The following is a 22404-nucleotide window of genomic DNA, read 5'->3' on the forward strand; positions in this document are numbered from 1 at the left end:
AGGGACAGTAGATGCCGCACACCATGGATATCCATAGGCAACTCATGTTTTACTTGGAACAAAAGCAAAACAATCAGGAAAGATGCTTATTTATTCATACCATTTGCCACAAATGGGTTGGGATAGGATATTTCCAAAATAATGCTGTCTAGATGCCTCTCAAATTGTATTTCCTTTACATAATCTTCCAGAAATAAATCATTACCATCTAAACCACAAGCTCATTCCATAAGCTTTGTCACAATTTCCACTGCCTTCTTCTAAAACTGTAATGTAGATGAAAGTTGTGCTGCAGCAACATGGTCTATGTTGCATACCTTTGCCAAACATTATAAACTGGATATCATTTCTGGATCTAGAGCTTCCTTTGGAGGTACAGTTCTCAAAGGTATCCTGTTATGGTGACAATTGTGAAGTCGGGTGACCTGGGATTTGGTCCCAGCAGTCAGACTGGACAGACTTGCTGAGCCAGGATATGATAGTTATGCACTTACCATAATACTGGATCCTTTTCATACTAGTCCATCTGAAATGACATTCTTCCCTCTTTCCTCCTTCCAAATTGTCATGTCTTTCTAAGGATCTAACAGACTAGACTGAAGCTCTTCTGCCCTTTCTTAATTATAAGCATGACAGTATGTCCTGTCCTTACTAGCCAGCAAATTCAATCAGAGGTTAGTTAATGCACAGGGGAATTATGGGAGGAATGTGTTTTGAAGGAGCTTGAGGCAAGGAGTACTGGCAGAAGGCCACATCAGATCCAACAATTGGCCAAATACCCAATAATCATATTGGAGAGACAGTAATGAAAAGAATCTTACATTATGGTGAGTACATAATTATGTAATCTATTTCAGCTGTTCCATGCCACTACAGTAAGCTAGAGTGGAGATTAAACAGTGAACTGATCTAAATTAACAGTTGACTTTGACTACTCTCTAGAAACACATTGTGGGTATGTGACAATCATCACATTTTGAAAGTAATGCTCTTTCTGTTTCTTTTTCTGACATTGCAGGTATAAGAGTTGCTACTACTGTTTTGTGCAAAACAATGATAGAATAAGCTTGCTGGAAGCAATGAAGACTTTGTGGAAGCATCTGTGTTGTGTTAGTGTTTGTAAAATGGCTGATTTATTCACACTTGGATTTATTCACACCTGTCAGTATTTAATTTTTAGTGCTTTTGTTGGATAAAAATTCTATTTGTGGTGTGAATAACAGGTTGTGTATAAATAGTACCCTGTCATGGTACTTTTGATGTGCACTCATTGCTGAAGGTCATGTGATATCACACTTTTACAAATGTATACATTAAGGCCAGATCACACTTATCTTTCACAGCCATTTCAGTAAATCATTCTGGTGTCTGTTGTGCTGGTCTGTGAGTCATTTGTAACAAGTGTGCCACTTTTGCTAAAGGGATTCATACTATTTATAACAATGTTTGTCTAAGTCGGTGAAGCCTTTGTTGTCTATGTGTCTGCGCTTATACTGCCACTGAAAATCCACATATATAGGCAGATAAAAAAGGCAATTGTACATCAGAAGTCTTTCAACTAATTGCATATTGTGTGAACAAAAAATGTGTACAAATGCTAGCAGCACCAAGCATCAATTATAGCACATTAACACAAGTATCCATGTGTTTTCTTGTGTAGAAGCATGCACTTGTAAATCTCTGTGTCACTTTACAATATCATATTATATCCTGCAAAACAGCATTGCGTAATGTGTGTCTTATAACTGTACTTCACACAACAAAGTGTTTATTTATGTGAGTTTGGTATTTGTGCAGATTTTTCTGCTTGTGCTTACTGTAGATGGAAACTGAAATTATAAGCCTTAGCCCTAACTGTCTGTTTCTGTAATTTATTCCTAGTGTTGTCAAAGAACAATAAACCCTTGCATACTACAATTCTGAACCCTCACATCCACCTGATTGGAGAAGAAGCTGCATGTATTGCATACATACGAATCACTCAGTATATGGACAACTCCGGAATTCCTCGCACTATTCAGTCAGAAGAGACACGTATCTGGCATCGTAGGGATGGCAAATGGCAAATTGTTCACTTCCACAGGTCTGGAGGTCCGTCTGCTATCGCTAAGTATGTGGCTTTCAAATGACTGTTTAACATGATTGCAGGAATACACAGTATACAGAAATCCAACAGCCATTAGGTTTTCCCAACAAAAAGGCACTTTTTAAGGAAATTCAACAGTCACTAGATTTTCCCAACAAAAGAGATATATTTTTAAAGACTTGATGCAGAGAATATTAACCATTATAAAAACTATCATGAAATCAAGACATATTTCTGTTTCTACATAAGTTCCCCTTTGCTCTGTATGATAGTCTGGCAACAAGGGGAAATGTAGAACTATAAGCAGAGATTTGCTGAATAGTTATTTTTTATTTATTTGATACCTGGGTAAAATGAATTAATCTGAGGACTATCTTCATCTACCAATTAGGTCAGTGGCAACAAATACAGTATATAATCCAAAGCAGGCACATTATGATATAACATACATTAATAAAACAGATTTAACAACACTGTTGGTTAATTTAATTTAGGGTCTGTTGCAGGTGTTATGAAAGATTCTGCTTATTAAAAAAAATCTACTTGAATAAATTAACATCAATAATATTTAAATATTTAAAAACCTGGTACACAGCATGTTTTAAATTTATAGAACAATATGTTGCATAATAGAGGGAGAAACAATCATTTTTACATTATCTAGTGTCCATTAATCGTTATTATTATGCATGAGGTTAGGAATTTGATATAATTACCTTTAAACTGCAATCAGAATTTCAGCTGATTTGTAACATGAGATCATACTTTTAATATAAAGATTTTGAGCTACCATTCAGTAACACTGTTTAGTCCAACAGAAGTTAAGAGTCAGCAACCACTCTGTGTGTCTTTCTCTGATATTTCCAACTTGGAATTCCTTGTAGGGGAAGATTTTTTTTCTTGTTAATCTTGTTATGGCTGACTTTTGTTTTTACAACAGTTCCTTGGTTGATCAAGAGACTGGTAGTCTGTACGTCTTAAATTTGGATATTACTGCTCAGAAATCTGATTTTTTTCCATATTCTAATGACATAGGTTCATAGGTAAGTACTAGGCTATTTGCCCATGGGCATTTATAAGCCTAGCCACAGAGTGATGGCTTTCGCCTCCCCATTAGATTAGTAACCTGGGCCTCTGTCAACAGGGCTCCTGAAGTGATCCCAGGGTAGAACTTACGATTACCCATCCACTCATCAAGATTTCTCTTGAAGAGGATCAGAGAGGAGCTCTGGCGAATATGGATTGGGATTCTATTCCAGAGAGAGGGGAGTCGCTGGGACAGGAATGTATCCCTCCAGCATGTCCTGTTTATTGTTGTACATAGGATCAAGTCGCTACATATTCTTCATTTTTTTCTATTAACAATTACATACTAGATAGACATATATACATCTGGAGGCATATATGTGCCCTAAGCCTGTGATGTGATCCAGTTCTGATTCATAGCACTACCATGTAACTATTATTTCATAGCAGCCAAGAAGCAAGAATTTGAGCAATTATTAGCTATCATACATCATTTCTGTGACATGTAACAAAGTATATCTTTACATGAATCTGCTGTTTTGCAGCAATCTAGTATATTCTTGAAATCCACAGGACAGTACAATGCAAAGTGAAGTACCATGAAGCATGTGTGCCCACTGAAACAGTATGTACTATACCAGTAGGAAATAGCCACTGTTATTGTGTATTACAAATATGCACATGTGGTTAGATAGCCATGACTGGCATTCTCTGAAAACGTATGTTAGACTTAGTTAAAGATGCAGAATCCTGATCGAGAAGTATTGGAAATAGAATATGGGAAATGGTAGCACTCCAACAGAAAAATCTGTGTGTGTGTGTGTGTGTGTGTGTGTGTGTGTGTGTGTGTGTGTGTGTGTGTGTGTGTGTGTGTGTGTGTGTGTGTGTCTGTGTGTGTGTGTGTGTGTGTGTGTGTGTGTGTGTGTGTGTGTGTGTGTGTGTGTGTGTGTGTGTGTGTGTGTGTGTATGTCTCTGTGTGTCTGTACATCTGTTTTGCAGTGGCAGGGGAAATGGAACACCTTTTGAAAGTCTACTGGAAAAAGCTTGACTAGTTCAAACATTAAAATGAGTCAGACATAATAAGAATTTATTTGACCAGAAATTTCCATTTTAAAATTGCTGTCATTTTTTTTCTAGATGGACACTTACAAACAATATTAAGGTCAGGCTGTATTGCAAACTGTAGCACAAGGCACACCTTTCATTTTTCAGTACGGAACATATTCTATTACGAGAACATTTTATTTTACTTGTTGGCCATTATCTTTTTATTGTTATGGAGAGAAACTAGAGCAAGTAATTCAAATGCATGATGAAACTAAAGCTTTCACCACCAGTTAGTTTGCATGTTTTACCAATCTGCTTTCTATGTTTTGAGTTATAAGTAGAAGTGTGTTTTTCTTGCTTGTCAGCTTGCTTGAAGGAACTCGCACTTTGGTTTTTGTACTTTATATTCACCTCAGACATAAATTCATATATGTCCATGTTTTGTTTTATAATGCTGGTTAGAAAGACAAAAAATAAGTAGATGTAAGATATATGAACATTAGAAAATAAATAAAGCAGTATATGAGGGGTTTTAGACTATAAGTAGTAAAAGGTCAATATGCAGAAATGCAAATAGTTAACTGAAAAAATACAGATTGAGTTGTCATCTCATGTTTTATTTGACATAATAATATGGTAGAAAGATAATTGTTTATATGAATGACTGAGAGATATTTGTGCATCTTAACAGGATTAAGGAAATCAGTTCAGATGTATTTGAAGTAGAATGCTCAGTATATCTGAAGAGTTCTGAGTATGCCGCAGCGAGATGTTATGCTTGAAGAAACTATCTCAGATAATTTATAACAGATTTCACAGTAATACATAAACTATCAAATTCTATCTCACATGAATTAGTCAATAACATCATTAATAAATAAACTGAGAGGCGTATATCATGCCAAGAGTCAGGAATCCAATAGTGAAGTAATGCAGGTGTCAATTCTGAAACTAATCCTCTTCAGTCGGTTCACTGGATTTGTCTGCTTTTTCTGACAAAGTAAAAGCAGGAGCAGCAGGGGAGGATGGGAACGAGTCTATGTAAGCATTTGTGAATGCTGACCAAATGAGTTGAAAGGTGGAAGTTATAGCTCAGTGCAGACAAATGCAAAGTACTTATGTTGACCACAACAGACCTGGTAAGAATTATCAGATGAATAAGCAGAACTGGCAACAGAACAAAATAAAAGGGAAAAAAAAGATCTAGAAGGCTGTAACACAACACCAGAAGCAAAGTGACAGAACAGTGGCAGAATCAAACAGAATGCTGGGATGTGTCCTTGGGTAGGATGGACTGTGTAGTAAAAGACCTATCATCATCTTCAGCCCACTTTTTCCTATTTTCTACAAGGGTGTGGGGTGTCAGGATAACTGTTGCCATCTCTCTCTATTCAATGTCACTGTCCTACCCTTCTTCAACATTCATGTCTGACTGTCACACTTCTTCTCCAACATAAGTGAGCCACCTCTTTGCTGGATGCCCACATTTCGTCTTGCCTTCTTCCTGTCTCTCCCAAATCTTCTTCACTAGATTGTCTTCAGCTTTTCTGTGCCTGAACCACCTATCTCAGGTATTTCATCTCTGTCACCTTTATCTTCCTCAACTGTTCTGCCTTCACTGCATATAGTAGTATTGGTTACATCACTGTTTTGTACACCTTACTTTTCTGCTTTTTTGTCATTCTTCTGTCATATACTATATCTGACACTCATGCCAGCTGGCTGCAGGCCTTCTGATTCTAGCTTTGGCCTCCTCATTCAAACATTCCTTCTCCACAACTACAACCCCCCCCCCCCAAATATTTGAATATGGTAACCTGTTCCACTATCTTCCCTTCTGTCTCATTTCTTAACTTTGTCTGATTTTCCCTATTTGTTGCCATTACAGCTGTCTTACCTGTAGTCAGTCAGTTTTATCCCATGTGCCTTCAGTGTTGCATTCTGTTCTCCTATGCTTTGCTGGGGTTCTTGCTGAGCATCTGCCTGCACTGCACATCATCTGCATACAGCAATTTTGTTGATCTGTCCCTTCTGACCCTTTTGTTAATGTAGTCCATCACCAATAAAAAATGGCAGTCACCTGAGAAATGACCCTGATGCACATCTACTCTCACTGGGACCCACCCCCCATTAGACTGAACACTATATTTGAGTCATTGGATCCTTGTACATAATTAATTCTACCAATGTTTCTGGGACTTCAAACCACAACACGACTGCCCAAATCAGCTTTCTTGGGACCTTGTCATAAGCTTTCTCTAAGTCTAGGAATGTCCATTTAGACTCTGTCCTCATTTCTAGCATTTCTAGTGTCAGTTGGGCTGCATCCTGATCTGAATCCAAACTGCTCATCTCCCATCTTACTTTCTACTGCTTAGTATGTACATTTATCAGTCACTATCTCCAGAACTTTCATGCAATGTGACAGGAGTTTGATAACTTTTTACTGCCCACTGTTGCAGATGTCCCATTTGACCTTGAAAACTGACACCAGTGTGCTTTTTCTCCAGTCATCCGGGATGTGATTTTCACTTCATATGGCTATGAGTATCCTCAGAGGCCATTTCTCACCTGTCTCACCCAACATCTTTATCCATATCTGCTTTGACCTCTTCTGAGCCTGCTGCTTTCTCTGACTTCATTTTCCTTGGTGCCATTCTCACTTCTACTTGTATGGTGAAGATATTTCTTCTATTCCTCTTCTCTCATCATAGGCTGTGTCTGGGGCAGTACACCTTCTGCGGGGTTTTCTTCATTCAGAATCTGACAGAAGTACTCCTTCCTTCTGCCTTTGATGTCCTGTAGACTGGTGAGCAGGTTGTTGGCATCCCTTATAATGGGTGTTTAACTATCTTCTTTATCTTCCTGTCTTTGCCTTGCAACCTGATATACTTTCTTTGTGCCATCTACCGAGTCACTTTCCAGAAGCTGGTAGAATGCCTCTGATGCTTTGTTCTTTTCTATTGCAACTCCTCTCCTAGCCTTTTGTTAGCTAACCAGTATTCCTTCTTAGCCTGGTCTATCTTTTCTGTTTCCCACTTTTTTTTCCCTACACTCCTTCTTTCTTTGGATGACTTCCTTGTCTTCTGCATTCAACCACCATCTGTCTTTATCCACCTTATTTCCATACCTGACTCAGCCACCTATCTGTTCTGTAGTTCTCACACTACTGTTTTGCGATACTGCCATTCTTCTTCAACATCATCTATTTCCTCTTCTTCTTGAGGTGTTAGAGCCCTGAGTCATTCCTTAAACTGTTGTGCTTTCTTTCCAGTCATCTTCCAGGTCTTCAGCCTGGTGTCTGCTGACATTAGAGCTGTCTGTGATCACTGCTTGCAGCTGATTGTGGCAACCAGTGGCTTATGCTGTGGACCAACTGTTTCACTGGGATAACTCTGCAATCACCAGTTCTACCGCAGTGCCCTTTCCTTATTATGCTAGCCACTTTTGCATGTGATCTTGTCAGTGCCTCTGTTTCCGAACCATGTGTTGGCTACCATTGAGTTATTTGTCAGGCCGAAGTCAGGAACGGGCTCTTCTTCTTTATTCCTGTTGCCCAACCCGTGTGGACCCAGGCAGTCTGCATATCCTGTTTTGTGTGTCCCAATATGTGCATTCAGGTCACCCATTATCAACACCAATTTATGTTGTCCTGGTTTATCTAGTAGGTCTTGCAACTGCTGTTTGAATGCATTCTATTCCTCACTATCACAACCCTGCTGTGGGGCATAGGCTGAGATAATGAATACTGCTCTATCATTACACTGGAGTCTGATTGCCATGAGTCTGTCACTAATTCTAATGACATCCATCACTGTCTTCTGAAACCTCTCCATCACCACAACTCCCACACCACTACACTTCCATCTTGCCTCCTGGAGACATAGGATGTCCAGCCTCCTTCTTATATCATGTCATCCACTTCCCAACTGCACCCTGTTAGTGGACCTACATTAAGTGTAGCAATCCTTAATTCATGTTTAGCAAGTTGATTGGTCTTACGTACAGCTTTTGCTCAACAGAGCTATCCCAGGTAATATAAGCTGAGCAACTGGACACCAGCCAGTCAGTAGCTTATTGACTCAGGGCTGCTGGACTTTATGGTGGGCACACACTGGCCAGTAGGGGCATGTAACCCCTCCCACCATTAACATGGGTTCCTGGAGTAGTTCAGGTTCTCAATCCAGTTATCATCAACAGATACACATGCCCATTTGGTAACATTAATTAGCATGTCTGGATCACTTAGAGCCATATTTTTACAATGTCAGGTAGCTAGCCCTGCCATGATGCACAGTCTGTGATCTGTGTTCTCTTATCTGAAGGGTACTGTTCACCACACTAAATGCCAAAAGAGGTTGGTCTATACAACTCTTCCCCTATAGGACACTATCTAGAGTCTGTGCTGCTGCCCACAGCTCCATTCATGGGTAGGTTGGAGATGGAAACATTTAGCATGTTTTTTGGAGGTGAGAGGAACCCTACAAATGCAAACTACATGCAAACTCCAAACAGGCAAGTCAGGATCAAACCCTGTACCTTGTGCATGAGAAGTAAAGATCTTAAGCATTTTGCTGATTCAATTATACTGATCCCTGGTGAGATCACACCTTAAGTACTATTTAGGTGAGGGATATCAAGCTGATAAACTGAGTCCAGAAGAAATTCTCTGGAAGGGTGCATAGCAAAGAAAGTAAGAGTTATGTCCAAATATTAGAGGAAATGGGGATATTCAACACTTGGATCACTTTTGCAGTAGCCTAAGCTGTATAGGTTATATCCTACTATGGATATCACCACAATCCAGCTTTTAAAGCTTCAGGGCACCTTCCGCCCTCCCTCAACACTATGGGGATTGAGGAGAGATGCAGCATAGGTTAGGGAGCCAAAAGCTTCAGAGCTTTCTTGCCTTCATAGGGTACTCCCTCTGTGGGCTTTATGGAACTGACAAATGGTTAGCAATCCCTTAAGGTAGCGCAGATAAGTACCCTTCTGGGAAAAATCTTCCTCTACATCATTTCTGAGGAAAACCTTCCACTACATTATTTTTCTGAGGAAAAAGTATGCTTTTTTTGTAAAGTTATATATTTTATGCCAGGAAATGTTTTGTTATGGAATCTCATATCTGGTAAAGGCATTTTTTACTAGGGGAATGTGTGTGTGGAAAAATCTGTTTTTCTTTATTTTTTCTACATTTATATGTAGAATAATTTTATGTGGGATGTAATATTATACTTTTGGAAAGTGTCAGTGAAATTTTACCTCAACACCTAAAGTGTTCAGTCAAAATATTTACTGATTCATCTAAGCTCCAATACCCATTTTTCAGCCTAATTTCTTGGCTTAACCATGGAGGAATTGTTGGTCTATTCAGTTCTTCCTTCTCCCACCTACAAGACGAAGAAAAGTTCTGTGGAGTTTTTTGGGTGTCGTACTGGCTCCCTTACTGTCTTAGCCAGCAGTGGGTGACTCTGCTGTGGCCAGACCTCATTCCTTGGACCACTCATTATTGTCTTTTGTTTCCTCTGGTGTGGCTCCTTGGGAAGCCTTTAAGAACGGAGAGTTAGACATATCCTCCACAGCTGTAGGATTGGCCTCACTGGTCAAGGGAGATTCACTATCATTGGTCTCAGGGAAGGATCAGAAGAAGGCTTACAACATAGCTGGCCTAAGGTGTCTAATTACTGGACTTGTACTCCTGACATAGACCAGTCATTTTCCAGGGAGCCTCCCAGGAGAAGAAAACAAAAAGTTAAGAATATCTCTTGTCTTCCGTTGTTCCTTTAGCTATAGACAGGGAAGATGTAGTTTTACCAAGGGATTACTTTCTTCTTTTAATGTTTTGAATCCTGTTTCTTTCCTGAAAGAAAAAAAAAAAACAGATTTCCCTCACATTCTGACACCAATTTCCAGTCAGAAGAACAGAGAATGGAAGCAGAGTGTTTTACTTTAGTGAATTCTCCTCAAGCTAAAGATTCTGATTCTGGGAAAAGTGTTTCTTCATGTGTTCCTCCAGAAGAGGTATCTTTTTCTGACACTATAGCCAAAATGAAAGGTTTATTTCAGTGGGAGCAGAATGAGATCCCTATCTCCCAGCAAAAGTATTATGATTTGTTACAAATGAATTTCACTGAGCTTGCAGCTGTCCCTCCCATTTTATCATATTTAGAAGATCTTTTCTTAACAGCTTGCAGCATGCCTGATAGTTAACCTCCTGCTCTTAAAATGTCTGAAAGGTTATATAAAATTACTCAGACACTTACTCCAAATCATATTGTGAATGTTAACCCCATTCCCTTTGACATGAATGGGCAGGTTTTGATAGATTTGGGAAAAATGATAATTCTTCTGCTACTTTAACTTTCAGAAATCTAAGCTGTTAGGCTCACATGTTAAAATTTTCATTGGCTTCTTTTGAAAACATGACACAGTTAACCATTAACCTTCTGTCTTCAGAGGTTAAAAAGTCATTAAATTCCTTAAACGTGTCTGCTTCTCGGATATCCACTCTTTAAAATGTTATTTTGAGTCTGCTGATACTGCATGTAAAACTGCTGCTACTGATTCTGTTATGAGAAGTTTTGCTTGATTACATTCTCAAAACTTACCAGAAGATGTTAAAACTAAGACATTAAATACACTCTTTGGCAGAGATACAGATATGCTGTATTTGGCCCTTCTTCTGCTGGGGTCCTAAAAATATTTGAGGAAAAAGGAAAATTGATTAAGGAATCTTTGACATCCACCTAAGAATTTGTCAGGATTTAAAGTCTCATGGTCTCCATGATTATCATGATTCTCTTGGCCAAACTTCACACAAGAAACATTCAATGACTGTGAGAAGGAAGGTATTGCAGTGACTTGACCAGCTGTCTCTCAACCCATGCCTGCCTTTCACCCTTTCACTTCCTCTTTAGTCTGTAACATAAGATGCCTCAGACTTTGCTGAGGGGATCAGTTGAAAGAGATGAAAGTGCAAGGTCTGTGGAATAAGCAGGACACAAAAACACATAAATGTGAAGGAGATGCTCACAGTAATCAATGCTGTAAAAGCCTTAAATCACTCTTTGGCTTGCAGGTTGTCACAGAGAACACCACAGTGATATGGTACATAAACAAGTTGGTACCAGATCTTACCCTCTTAGCAGACTTGCCATTACAGCCTGAGAAGTGGCAGTTCAGGCCACATAAATTCCATCAGAGCAAAACATTGCAGAAGACAAGCTGAGTAGGACAAGGAGAGATCCTCAGGAATGAAAACTACACCCATGGGGTCTTCCAGGAAAGGATTTGACAGTGGAGAACACCTCAAATAGATGTTTTGCCTTGTTTCAAAACAGACAAAGAAATTCTGCTCCAGGATTCTTTGGAAACAGGCCTAGAGCACAGATGCCATCTCACACCCTTGTACTGGAATGTTTTTGTACGGTTTTCCACCTTTTTCACTGATACAAAGGCTTCTTCAACGTGTCCATAGAGACTCTCCAAAGATAATGGTAATGACATCCTTTTGAGTTAGGCAACACTGGCTTCATTCTTTTGAAAATGGCCAAGGCCAATTACCACAGGCTTCACCACAGACTGGATCAACTCACAAAGACAGGGGTTGTTTGGTACACCCCAACCTAAAAACACTTCACTTGACTGCCTGAATGATATAAATCTTGATACCATCTAGGCACATTTTTTTCTTGAGGACATCCAGCAGGTACTAAAGGTGGCTAAAAAAAGTGCTACTATGAAAAGATGGGATCCGGACACATGCTCAACTAGCATATGTCCGAATCACAAAACATCGAACACACTTACATGAAAGTGCTTAACATCGACAAGCACTTCTGTGTATGTGTGCCTGTTTCATAGCTTGGACTACAGTGCGGGTAAGGGAAAATTCCCTTTTCCCCACTGTAGTGTGATCTTGGAGTGAGAATAATAAAGTAGGGGGATGTGGGGGGGCAAAGCCCCCCTGCAGAAACATAGATTTTTTTTGAACTACACATACACAGAAGCGCTTTTTGATGTTAAGCGCTTTCGTGTATGTGTGTTCGATGTTTTGTGATTCGGATATATGCTAGTCGAGCATGTGTCCTAGACCCAAAAAGATATATGTCCAGGTGGAAAAGATTTTCTGTTTGGTGCCACACTATAAAATGGGAAACTTTTGAGGCCCAGATGCCTCTGGTTCTTACTCTTCTATCAAGATTCAAATTTTGGTAATTTCTGCTTATCTACCTTTAAATACACCACCTTTTCTTGCTGTTCTCAAGTCAAGCAGTTTTTGAAAGGAGTTTTACATATAGGTTCACCTAGAAAACAGGTGGATCCTCCTTGGGAACTTACCATTGTGCTTAAAAAACTAAAATTGCTTCCATTTGAATCTGCTAAACAGGCTCAATTAAGATTTTTGACTTGGAAAACTGTTACTTATTGCCTTGATTTCTGCAAGAAGAATATCTTAGTTACAAACTCTTATTGTGAGTTAGTCCCATCTCATTTTCCTTAAGGACATGGTTTCTTTCAGAATAAATCCTTTTATGACTAAACTGTTTTCACAGTTTTCCTTGAAACAATATATTAATCTCCTTCCATTTCTGCCCAGCCTAAAACAAGGGAGGTAAAATCTTGCATACTCTGGATCTCCACAGGCAACTCAGAGGCTAGTTGGACAGAACCTAATCCTTCAGGAAGGCAGATCAGCTATTTATTTCCTATGAAGATAAGAAAAAAGTACAAGTGTCAAAGCTGACAATTTCTATATGGTGATTCATGCCATTTCATTGTGCTTTTCACACTATAACAAGCCACTTCTAGACAGGGTTAGGCCCCACTCTTCAAGGGCATTGGCTTCTTCTGTGGCTTTGAAAGCAGTTAACTCTAAAAGTATTTTATAGGCATAAACTTGGCCCTCTGCACATACTGACTCAAAACATTACAAACTGGATTAGTTTTCTAGGTTCAGGACAGGTTCTGCAAGGAACATTTTCCAGGAGATCCTGGATTCTGAAATTCCTTCAACCTCCATATATTACCTTAAGCTTTGTTATTTTAACAGCTTAGGTTACTGCAACAGTGATCTAACTGGTGAACATTGTACGCTTATGTAGGCAAAACTGCCATAACAGTGGATGTTCAAATAGATCACTGTTGCAGTAGCTGTTCCCTCCCTCCAACCCCCTTGTTCTATTTTAAATGTATTGTCAGGGCATGGATGCACACATATACGTGCATTTGTATGTTTTCTTATCCTTTCTTAGCATTTACCTTTCAAAGCTCTAACATCCCTTCTGAGGCCAGAAAGCTTTGAAGCTTTTAAGTGGTTCTTCTCATGCTGATAGCACTTAGGCTGCATAGAGGGGCCCTGAAACTTTGAAAGCTGTCCGATGGTCATATCCTTGGAAATATATAACCTTAGGCTAGAGCAACAGCAATCTATCAGAACATCTGCTGTTATGGTAAGTACTTATACAACTGTACTGTCTTCTAACTAGATATCTCATAAGAGGCTAGGTGGCACGATTTAAAAACTTACAACCAAGTACTTTGTCAGAAATATCGGGGAGCAAATGGTTGCAACTAAGTAATTGGTTACTCTTTTGAGCTGTAACACAGGATCTAAATTGCCTAGACACAGTAAGTCCATACAAAGTTTAATGCTCTTGGCTACGAAAGTAGCAATTATTAGAAAATGGCAATTAGAATCCAAACCAGATGTAACCGATGTGCTGAATATTGCAAAGGAGATGAAAGAACTGGGGGTGACATCATTAAAAAAAGGAAGGAGAAAATTAAATAGAAATAAATGGACTTGCTCGGAACAAGACACACAAAATAATAGTCAGGATGAGTGGGGTTTAAGGAATGGTAGGAACTGAGCAATTTATGTAATGCTGGAGTGAATGACAATTGTTAAAAAGAGAATATATATACATGTATTGCATGAAACCAATGAAGTCATTTCAGGGAGATGTGAGGGGGCTGTTCTAATCAGGAAGGATGGGGGGAAGGGCACATAGTATGTAGTCAGGATGACATACTCCTGAATGTGGAAAATTTGTTTATAGAGAAGGTTGTAGACCTGTAGAATGGACTCACATAATGGGAACCTGAAAGGGAAAACATGCACACATTGAAGGAAGTATGTTACAGGTGGAGAAAGGGCAAGAATGACGGTCTAGATGCAGGTGAGGTAGTGTACTTGGCATGCTTAAATGGAAGGAGAGACAAGGCTTACTGTCATTTTCTGCCATCTAGCAAGTGTAAGATAAATTGGGTTCATCTATAGATCAGTGGCAGATCTTCATGAGTTAGTAGCAAAGTTATAAGTTTTAAAAATCTCAGCAATGATCCAAATCCCTTTTATAGTGAGTTTGTTTAAGCACTGAATGCATAGGTACAACATATAACCTGTCAATATTCTGTTGCCAAAGACAGAGTGAAGACAGGAAATCATGTATTATATGTCTATAAATGAAATATTATAAAAGGAGTGCTTCATCAGCACGTATGTTTTTAGTTTCCTTTCTATGAAAAATATAACACCCTTTTGCTAATCAAAAGTTCTGTTTTGCTTTATCTTTCAGCTGAGCTTCAGGTATAAGGAAATGCATTGTTTCCATCCAGGAGGGGAAAGGACATCATTCTTCATTCAATGTTTCTTCCATCGACCGCAACAGTAGTTGAGATACAGTAATGGAGCCTGCTAATACTGCATTCACCACAAGTGAAACTGAGATACAGTGACCACACCTGCGAATACATCATTCACCACCAGAGAGACTGAGATACAATAACCACACCTGCTGATTTTAGAAGATCTCTGAGATGTCAATGACTCTATTAATTAGAATGATAAGATAATATTAGAACACATTTAGCACCTCTGACCACTAACAATGCTAATGGAAGACACTGTAGGATGAAAACGTGATCCTTCTGCATGTTTCACTTCACTTGTACCTTACAATCAGAGGCATTTATAGGGGTGCTGTGTTCCCTGAAATGTGCTGTAAATGTTTGCTGTCTTGCTTTAGCATTGTTCATCTGTCATTGATCTTTTCCATGCCTAGAGCATTTGCATATATGGATTTTCAATTCAAAGGGTCTTTGGGTGAATATCTACTGTTCAGCAGTCTGTTTTTACTTCAGAGCAAAATTATCATCTATAGATATATTTCTGAATTGTTTTACTAATCTTAAGAATATCAGTGATTGCTTGTATCTAGTTAAAGGGCATTGATTGGGCTTAAACTGATATTACTTGGCCGTTTTATATACACACCAATCTATTTCCCCAGAGGCCTACATGATGTACAGTATTTTCATGGGTACTTATATTTCTATAAACATCTGTTTTCTTTTGGTTCCTTGTGAATTTGATATGGTATGTCATTAATTACTGTGAACATGGCTGCATATGGTACACTTAAAAAATGTTGTTTTTTTCTTCTCTCAAAGAATGACCTTGTTTCAAGATGCTCACAGTAGCACATTACATTGTCCAGTCATGCTGACTATAAAAATCACTACCCAGTCCCTGACAATAGGGAGGTTGGCATAATGGTTAAGCTGTTTACTTTACAAACACAAGGTGCAGGGTTTGATTCTCACATGGGGTAATTGGCTAGGCTTAAAATAGCTCACAAGGGCAGTTAGCCTAGTACTAATCTATGAACATAGTTAAAATATGTTAATTGAAAATATCATTAAAATGTCCAATTTAAGCAAAAATGTTGGTGATCTGTTCTTTTTACACACACACACACATACACATACACACACACACACACACACACACACACACACACACACACACACACACACACACACACACACACACACATACACAGTTACATTACTTGGAGCTCAGTGTAATGGGCACTTAGAGCTTTGCAACATTTATTTTTCATAGTCTCATAGGCAAGTGCTAGGCTAGCTGCTCTTGAGGGCTAGTTTAACCCCAGCCAGTTTCCCTTTCAAAGGTGAAAATCAAACCCTCTACCTTGTAACTATGATGCAAACACCTTCCTTAACCATTATACAAACCCCAGCAATGAATCCATGAGACAGAGCAATGTGAATTAAAACTTGTTAGCTTGGACCAGAAATTCAGAATAGAGGACCTAGGTTTACAAATAAATGCAGATTTTATCAACTTTAGAGAAGTATTCAGAAACATCAATCACAGTCAGTTATTAAATTAACAGTTTAAGAGTTGGTTGGTCATTGTTTAACTATATGGATTCAAAGCTGCAAGCCGGCTGGACAAGGTGTGTTAGGTATTTTAGGTATTTTAAACTAGCTATATGGATGCAGAAGTATAACACTCTAGTAAGCCCTTAGTTAACTCTGATATTAGGACTGACCATTCTCTTTTGTATCACTGTGCATTATGTAATAACTGTGCATCTGTAACAGACATGGATGACAATGCATTTTTTGCATAACATTTTGCCATGCTTGGTGGGTACATTTGAATAAATGTTCTCTAAAGAGTGCAAATTCCATGGTTCAGCATGACTCTGATGTTAAAGGAGAAATAAAAATGGTTAACACCATCCTCTGAGGACCTGTGCATCATACTCAGTAATAAACTGCATCACTCAGGACACAAGAAACCTGTATGTAGAGCAGAAAATAGGCTTCACTTTCACCTGCATCTTTAAACACTGCAAGTAAAGGAATTGAGCATCAGCTTCCATGTATGTGAAAAATTGTACAATAATGTCTCATTGCTATTCAAAAATGAGCATGCTGATTTGACAACCCAAAGAGTGTGTCCCATTGTAAATCAACCATTTACCAATCAAAAGAAGTTCAGCCTCTGAAGTATTGTTGATCAGCCACAGTTCCCATTAACATATGCTCCTCAGTGCCATTCTTAAATATATTCTGTGAGGGACAGGTTAAAATTTAATAAAAGCAAAATACATTCTGAAAAACTGAGCAGTTCAGAGGTATGGTTACCAGCTGTATGATCGTTCATACTACCTGTAATTCCTCTCAACTGCCCACACTTTTGCAGAACATCCTCGGGCTCCTCATGTTTTTGCTCTGTCAGTCATACATTTTTTTTGCAAATCGCTTAAATTTACTAGATTATGCCACACAGAACTTCATTACTCCAAGTGAAAATATATATATATATATATATATATATATATATATATATATATATATATATATATATATTATATAAGTATAAAAGACAGAAACACAGACCGCTATAGACGTCAAGTATTCTGCACCTCCTGTATTGCATTATATGGCACTGATGTACTATGCAAGTGTGCGGATGTCTGTACTATATGCATGCGCAGTACATCAGTTGACAAGGAAGAATGTGGAGGAACACTACAGTGCTCTTACACAAAGACATTATATAAGAAAGATAAACAATTTATTTTTTAAATATGTCATTGTATAATAGTAATAATCCACTCCTGTTTTGGGGTATTTCAGGATTTACCCATGGCTGGCTTTGTTTAATCACTCGGACTTTGCCCTCATGATCAAACCACACTAACCATGGGTAAATCCTGAAATACTCATGTACTGTCAAGGATTATTGCTTAATTAATACATTCTATGTCAGAATATGCTGTGCCTCCCAGTACCCTAACAAAAAGGCATTTATTCTTAGCATTCATGTATATATGAGAGAAAGTAACAGCTGTGGGATGATGTGAGATTTCAATTAGGTATTTGGAAAAGCGACCTGAATATGTGCTGTCAGTTAGGGGAGATATAGTTCTGCATTATAAAACCATGATGCCAACTGTTATGAATACAAACTTAGGTCTCAACATACATTACTGTCTACAGTTAAAACATATCTATGTGCCCCTTGTAGGAACTAATTTTAATTTTAAAAGACAAACTTGGTTTTATTGGCAGGTACTTGGTGCACAATATTAATCAATACAGCCAAGAATGCAACACCATGGAGAGACTTCAGAATGTTCATTGTTTACATTGACAGACTCAGACTAACTTGAAACACAGTTACGCACATTTGGAATATCATTTTCACCTTCTGCATTAAGTGCACAAATTCCTACACTGGGTGTAAGATTAAATTCTGGGCACCATCAAATTGTGAAGCATAGGACCTTTCCGTTCAACCTGAAAAAAGTTAGCACCACTACCTGTGTCTGTGGCTGTGTGCCAATATTGATACGGTAGTGCAATTATGAGGCATGAGATATATTCAAGTGCCTTTATTTTCCTGATATATTAGTAATCATAGTGTCACTGTTCACCAAGCATGGCTTAGTCTTCCTCAGTTATAACTTTTTCTATTAGTATTTTTACATGAAAGATCAGTATGTTCTTTAAAAATTTAAATGCATTAAGGAAAGATTGCACAATTTCTGTACAGTTAACTAGTTAAACATTATGTTGCTCATTGCCAAAATAAATTTGCAAAAATTCTATCTGACTGGTGTCAGTATAGTACATCTGACACTAACCTCTTCAGAATGAAACAAAACTAAAACTGGGAAAAGTATGCACGGGACCGACAGTTCTTTGTACTATAGGTCAGTATTTGAAAGAGAAGATGTGCATTTATTTAACGTACTAGTGTTCAGCCTACCTAAATTGTTATTTAGAAGATGAATTATCAGAGTATAAACCACTTCACGTCAGTCATTCTGGTGTTTTTAGGGCACAACTTTTTGCAATAGAAGATTAGGAATTTGAGCAACATAAGAATGGATTGAGGAATCACAATGAGCATTTTTAAGACAATTTGGAGTGGACTTTACAATCATATGCCTTTGTGCAATGTTTGTCTGAAGTTAACACTTCCTTTTTTGTCATTGGGATCATTCTGTGGGGAGAGGAAATCCTTAATCTGTTCTGAGATACAAAACAAACCCTTTAACTCGTACTTATACATTGTATATTCATTTATTGTTCGGAGATATGGAAAACAGTGGCCCAATCTCTTAAAATTATCTAGCTGCTGTGACAATTATTTAATAAGTTTGTGTGACAGGTGCAGTCCTACTTCAGATCTTGGTCTTTCCTTCCTGTGTCATTAATAGAGCACATCTAACAACATTTACGGTAGGCCACAGATTATACAGAGATAATTTCTCATTGCTGCTGAGGGCTGATATAAGAAAAAAACAGTTGTGTTCATCTATCAGTTTAGCATCATTGACACATGCTGAATCACTTACGATTTCCTTAGAAGCAATAGACAGGTATGAAAAAGAACATGTATTTTACAGTAATCTGCTATGACATCACGCTTTCTGCAAACTAATACATATGTCACAGAGCTCAGGCACTGTTGTTGACATTATAAGCATTTATTTACCTAGAACAAGCACATTCATAGAGCTGCCTACTATATTATTCTCATGTGATGTAACTGTGTTTGTTGTCATTTCCCAGCAGGAGTTTTGGAGAAAAAAACTGCAGGTGATGTTATTTTAAGGTGCCACTTGTCCAAGCCTGGTGTGTAAAGATCCTTTCATAGAGTCCTATATACCATAAAGACTAGAAGGTGACAATATGTCTGTTTTGACTGAATAGTTCTGACATTCATGTGCTTATTACGTTCTATGTTTTTACTTAATAAACCTGAATGCAGAATTTGCTCAGGTAGTATAGTGAAAGGAAAAAAATAATATTACATATAGTGACCTGCACAGAGTTGTGCTGAATGGGTCATTTAGAGATTACATACTCAAGGGCCAAGGACAGCCATTAAGTTTACATTTCAGTTATAGGCTGATCATAAATGAGAAAGTGTCAAATGCAACTGCATATTCTTAACCAGCCCTTACCTGAACAGTGCAACATGCAGACATGTAATAATAATATCAGGCTGACTTACCTACTTATACTTTATTCTTTGTTCTAAGGTTCATACCAAGCAATTTGTCTTCAGACTGTTTTCAGCCAAGCCTAGAACACAAAATATAAATAGTTACTTCCTGCCTCAAGAAGAGGCACACAGGATATGCCCAAGGAGACTTTCTTAATGCCGATCCTGTTGTCTGGGCTGTTCTTCAATGTAGCTATGTTGATACTGTGTTTAATGTGCAGGAATATCTTTTCCATAGGTATTGAGTAAGCTGGGATAGGAACCTATGACACCTGTGTGCTCTATTAATTTGTTGGCAAAGATTAATATACATTATATGTGTATTTAGTTGTTTAAGTACATAGTGGATCTAGGATGTGGGGGTATTGTGGTACCATTTCTGTTATATTATACTTTCCACACAATAATTTGTGATTCATTCGTTTCAGTCATAACTTTCCTGTCACTTTGCTTGCTCAAAACATAACGACTCCGCTGTCACATGATCTTCCTCATCTCCAACTAAAAAAACCTCCCTCACTAGTTACACTGTTACGTCATGCCTTCTGAACTTTGTCACTGCTTTCTTCATATAAACCAAGTAATGCAAACGTGCTCTCACTTATTTTCTAGAATGTGTAGAAAACGCTGTGCCCCTGTTTACCAAATATAGGATGCTTTTGTTAAAGATATCCAAAATGTGTTGAATCAGTTCAGGCAATATGTGATCATGTATTTCACATGAATGTGCAAAGATTCATGCTAATATTTAATTTTTAAATGCTCCTGCATTTTCATTAAAGTTGCAAGATACTTCTTTTGATAAAAAACTGCCATTCAAGCAAATTTACGCTTGTGGCAGGTTAACAACTATTATGCCACTATTCCCTAGAAATAAACATTATCACCCATTAAACTAAAATTCAAGTTATGTCTGATGACACAAATTTTTTTTTTTTTTTTTTTTGCAAGTGGTTTTAATGTTTACACAAAATAACTAAGATGTTAAAAGATCATTATTCACTGGCACATCCGTTCCCAAATCATCCTGCTCCTCTGTATCCACATTACTTGGCAGTAAAGAATTTGCACTTATGCAGCTTGTTTAAAAAGGTACTTGGCTGGCTGTACCATTTGCAATATTCTAATGCTTACAACTCATTTGAAGTGTTTGTTATATTCTATTCCTACATCAACTCTGAAATTCAAAAGCAGTTGTAAACCAAGTCCTTGCCAGAAGGCTTCCTGTGTTTTGAGTAGAGCCTCATACTTTCACATTCCAAAGACAGTAGACTAGCTCTAGTGGTATAGAGTTTTCCACATCTCAGAGTGGCAAATCATATTACTTTTTTAATGATATAATGAGAGAACAAATATATTATTATACAATAGTTAAACAACTTGTGAATAAATTTAGATAACATTAGGTAAGTTTTACTTACATAAATTTTATTAATCCATCAGATCTGCTAAAGTGCTCATCTTTTATTAGTGAAGGCGGTGTAATAACCATTTTTCACAACTGTACATTCCCATAACCATTGGCAAAATGCCCAGTCTCATATGATATAAAAAGCAGGCTGTGTACCACAGGTGTGGAGTTCTTTAAAGATCTTTTCCCCTCCAAGAATAAAGAAAAAAAATCTATATTTATGATTCAGCTGAAATCTATATATCGTAGGTAATATCAAATGATATTTAGTTCTATTTTTTTTTTCCTGAAGTGAACAGAAATAAAGTTTCAGATTATCATGAAAAGTATTTTCTTTTATTGCATGACAAACGGTTTGAATAAAAGTTTGTTAAGCTTGCATACATTTGTTTTAAAAACCATGCAATACAAAAATTGCCATTTTAGTCTTTTTTGCCTCCAGAAATTGTTCCAATTTCTAGCACATGCTGGCAAAGTGAGCTTTGTGAAAAAAGTAAAGAACATTGTGTGCCAAAAATGAAAATACACTATTTAAAATATATTTATAGCATGCAGTTCTTATTGTCTTATGTAGATGTTTATTTAAAGTACCTGATTATGTAATTATACATGTTTTAATGTAAAAATGTTCTCTTTGTATACATCAAAGTGCATTTTTTTGTTAATCAGTTAATGGCAAATATGAGCAGCCTACATTATATACTCAAGAAAAGTTAGGGCTGATAACAGTGTTAGAATTTTTACGGAAACTTTTTTACTACTCTGTTTTGACTACAATTCTGTGAAAAGGTTGTCTTGCTCAGACTGTTTTTTTTTTCCAGCAGCAGGATTTTTTTGTAAAATGTGGAAGATACTGTAAGTACTACAAAAAAGGACATTTGTGAGCTGACCTCAAACTACTTCTGAAGAATGCAATATTGCAAGCCCTAATGTCCTGGTTCATTAAGGGTGATGTTGCTGTTTACATCTTTGTGACATTTTGTTGGCTGCAAAGCT

The 22404-nt window shown here is 37.7% G+C and overlaps 1 protein-coding gene across 2 annotated transcripts in view; it reads left to right on the forward strand.

Moving 5' to 3' along the window:
- LOC122800065 (calcium/calmodulin-dependent protein kinase type II subunit alpha) overlaps positions 1-20970 on the forward strand; it is a 1141826-nt gene extending 1120856 nt beyond the window's left edge. Inside the window, exons 14-15 of one of the 2 annotated variants that reach the window (XM_044069562.1) lie at positions 1882-2091; positions 14740-20970. In XM_044069562.1, coding sequence (XP_043925497.1) covers positions 1882-2091; positions 14740-14756 — 227 coding nt within the window. In that variant the 3' untranslated portion in view covers positions 14757-20970. Of the gene's footprint in view, positions 1-1881; positions 2111-14739 lie in introns of both variants that reach the window. The other variant, XM_044069563.1, reaches the window with a different exon arrangement.
- Positions 20971-22404: the final 1434 nt, after the last annotated feature.

Source organism: Protopterus annectens, chromosome 4.part0, assembly GCF_019279795.1.
Source record: "Protopterus annectens isolate FY-2018-M chromosome 4.part0, PAN1.0, whole genome shotgun sequence".
Lineage (NCBI taxonomy): Eukaryota > Metazoa > Chordata > Ceratodontiformes > Protopteridae > Protopterus > Protopterus annectens.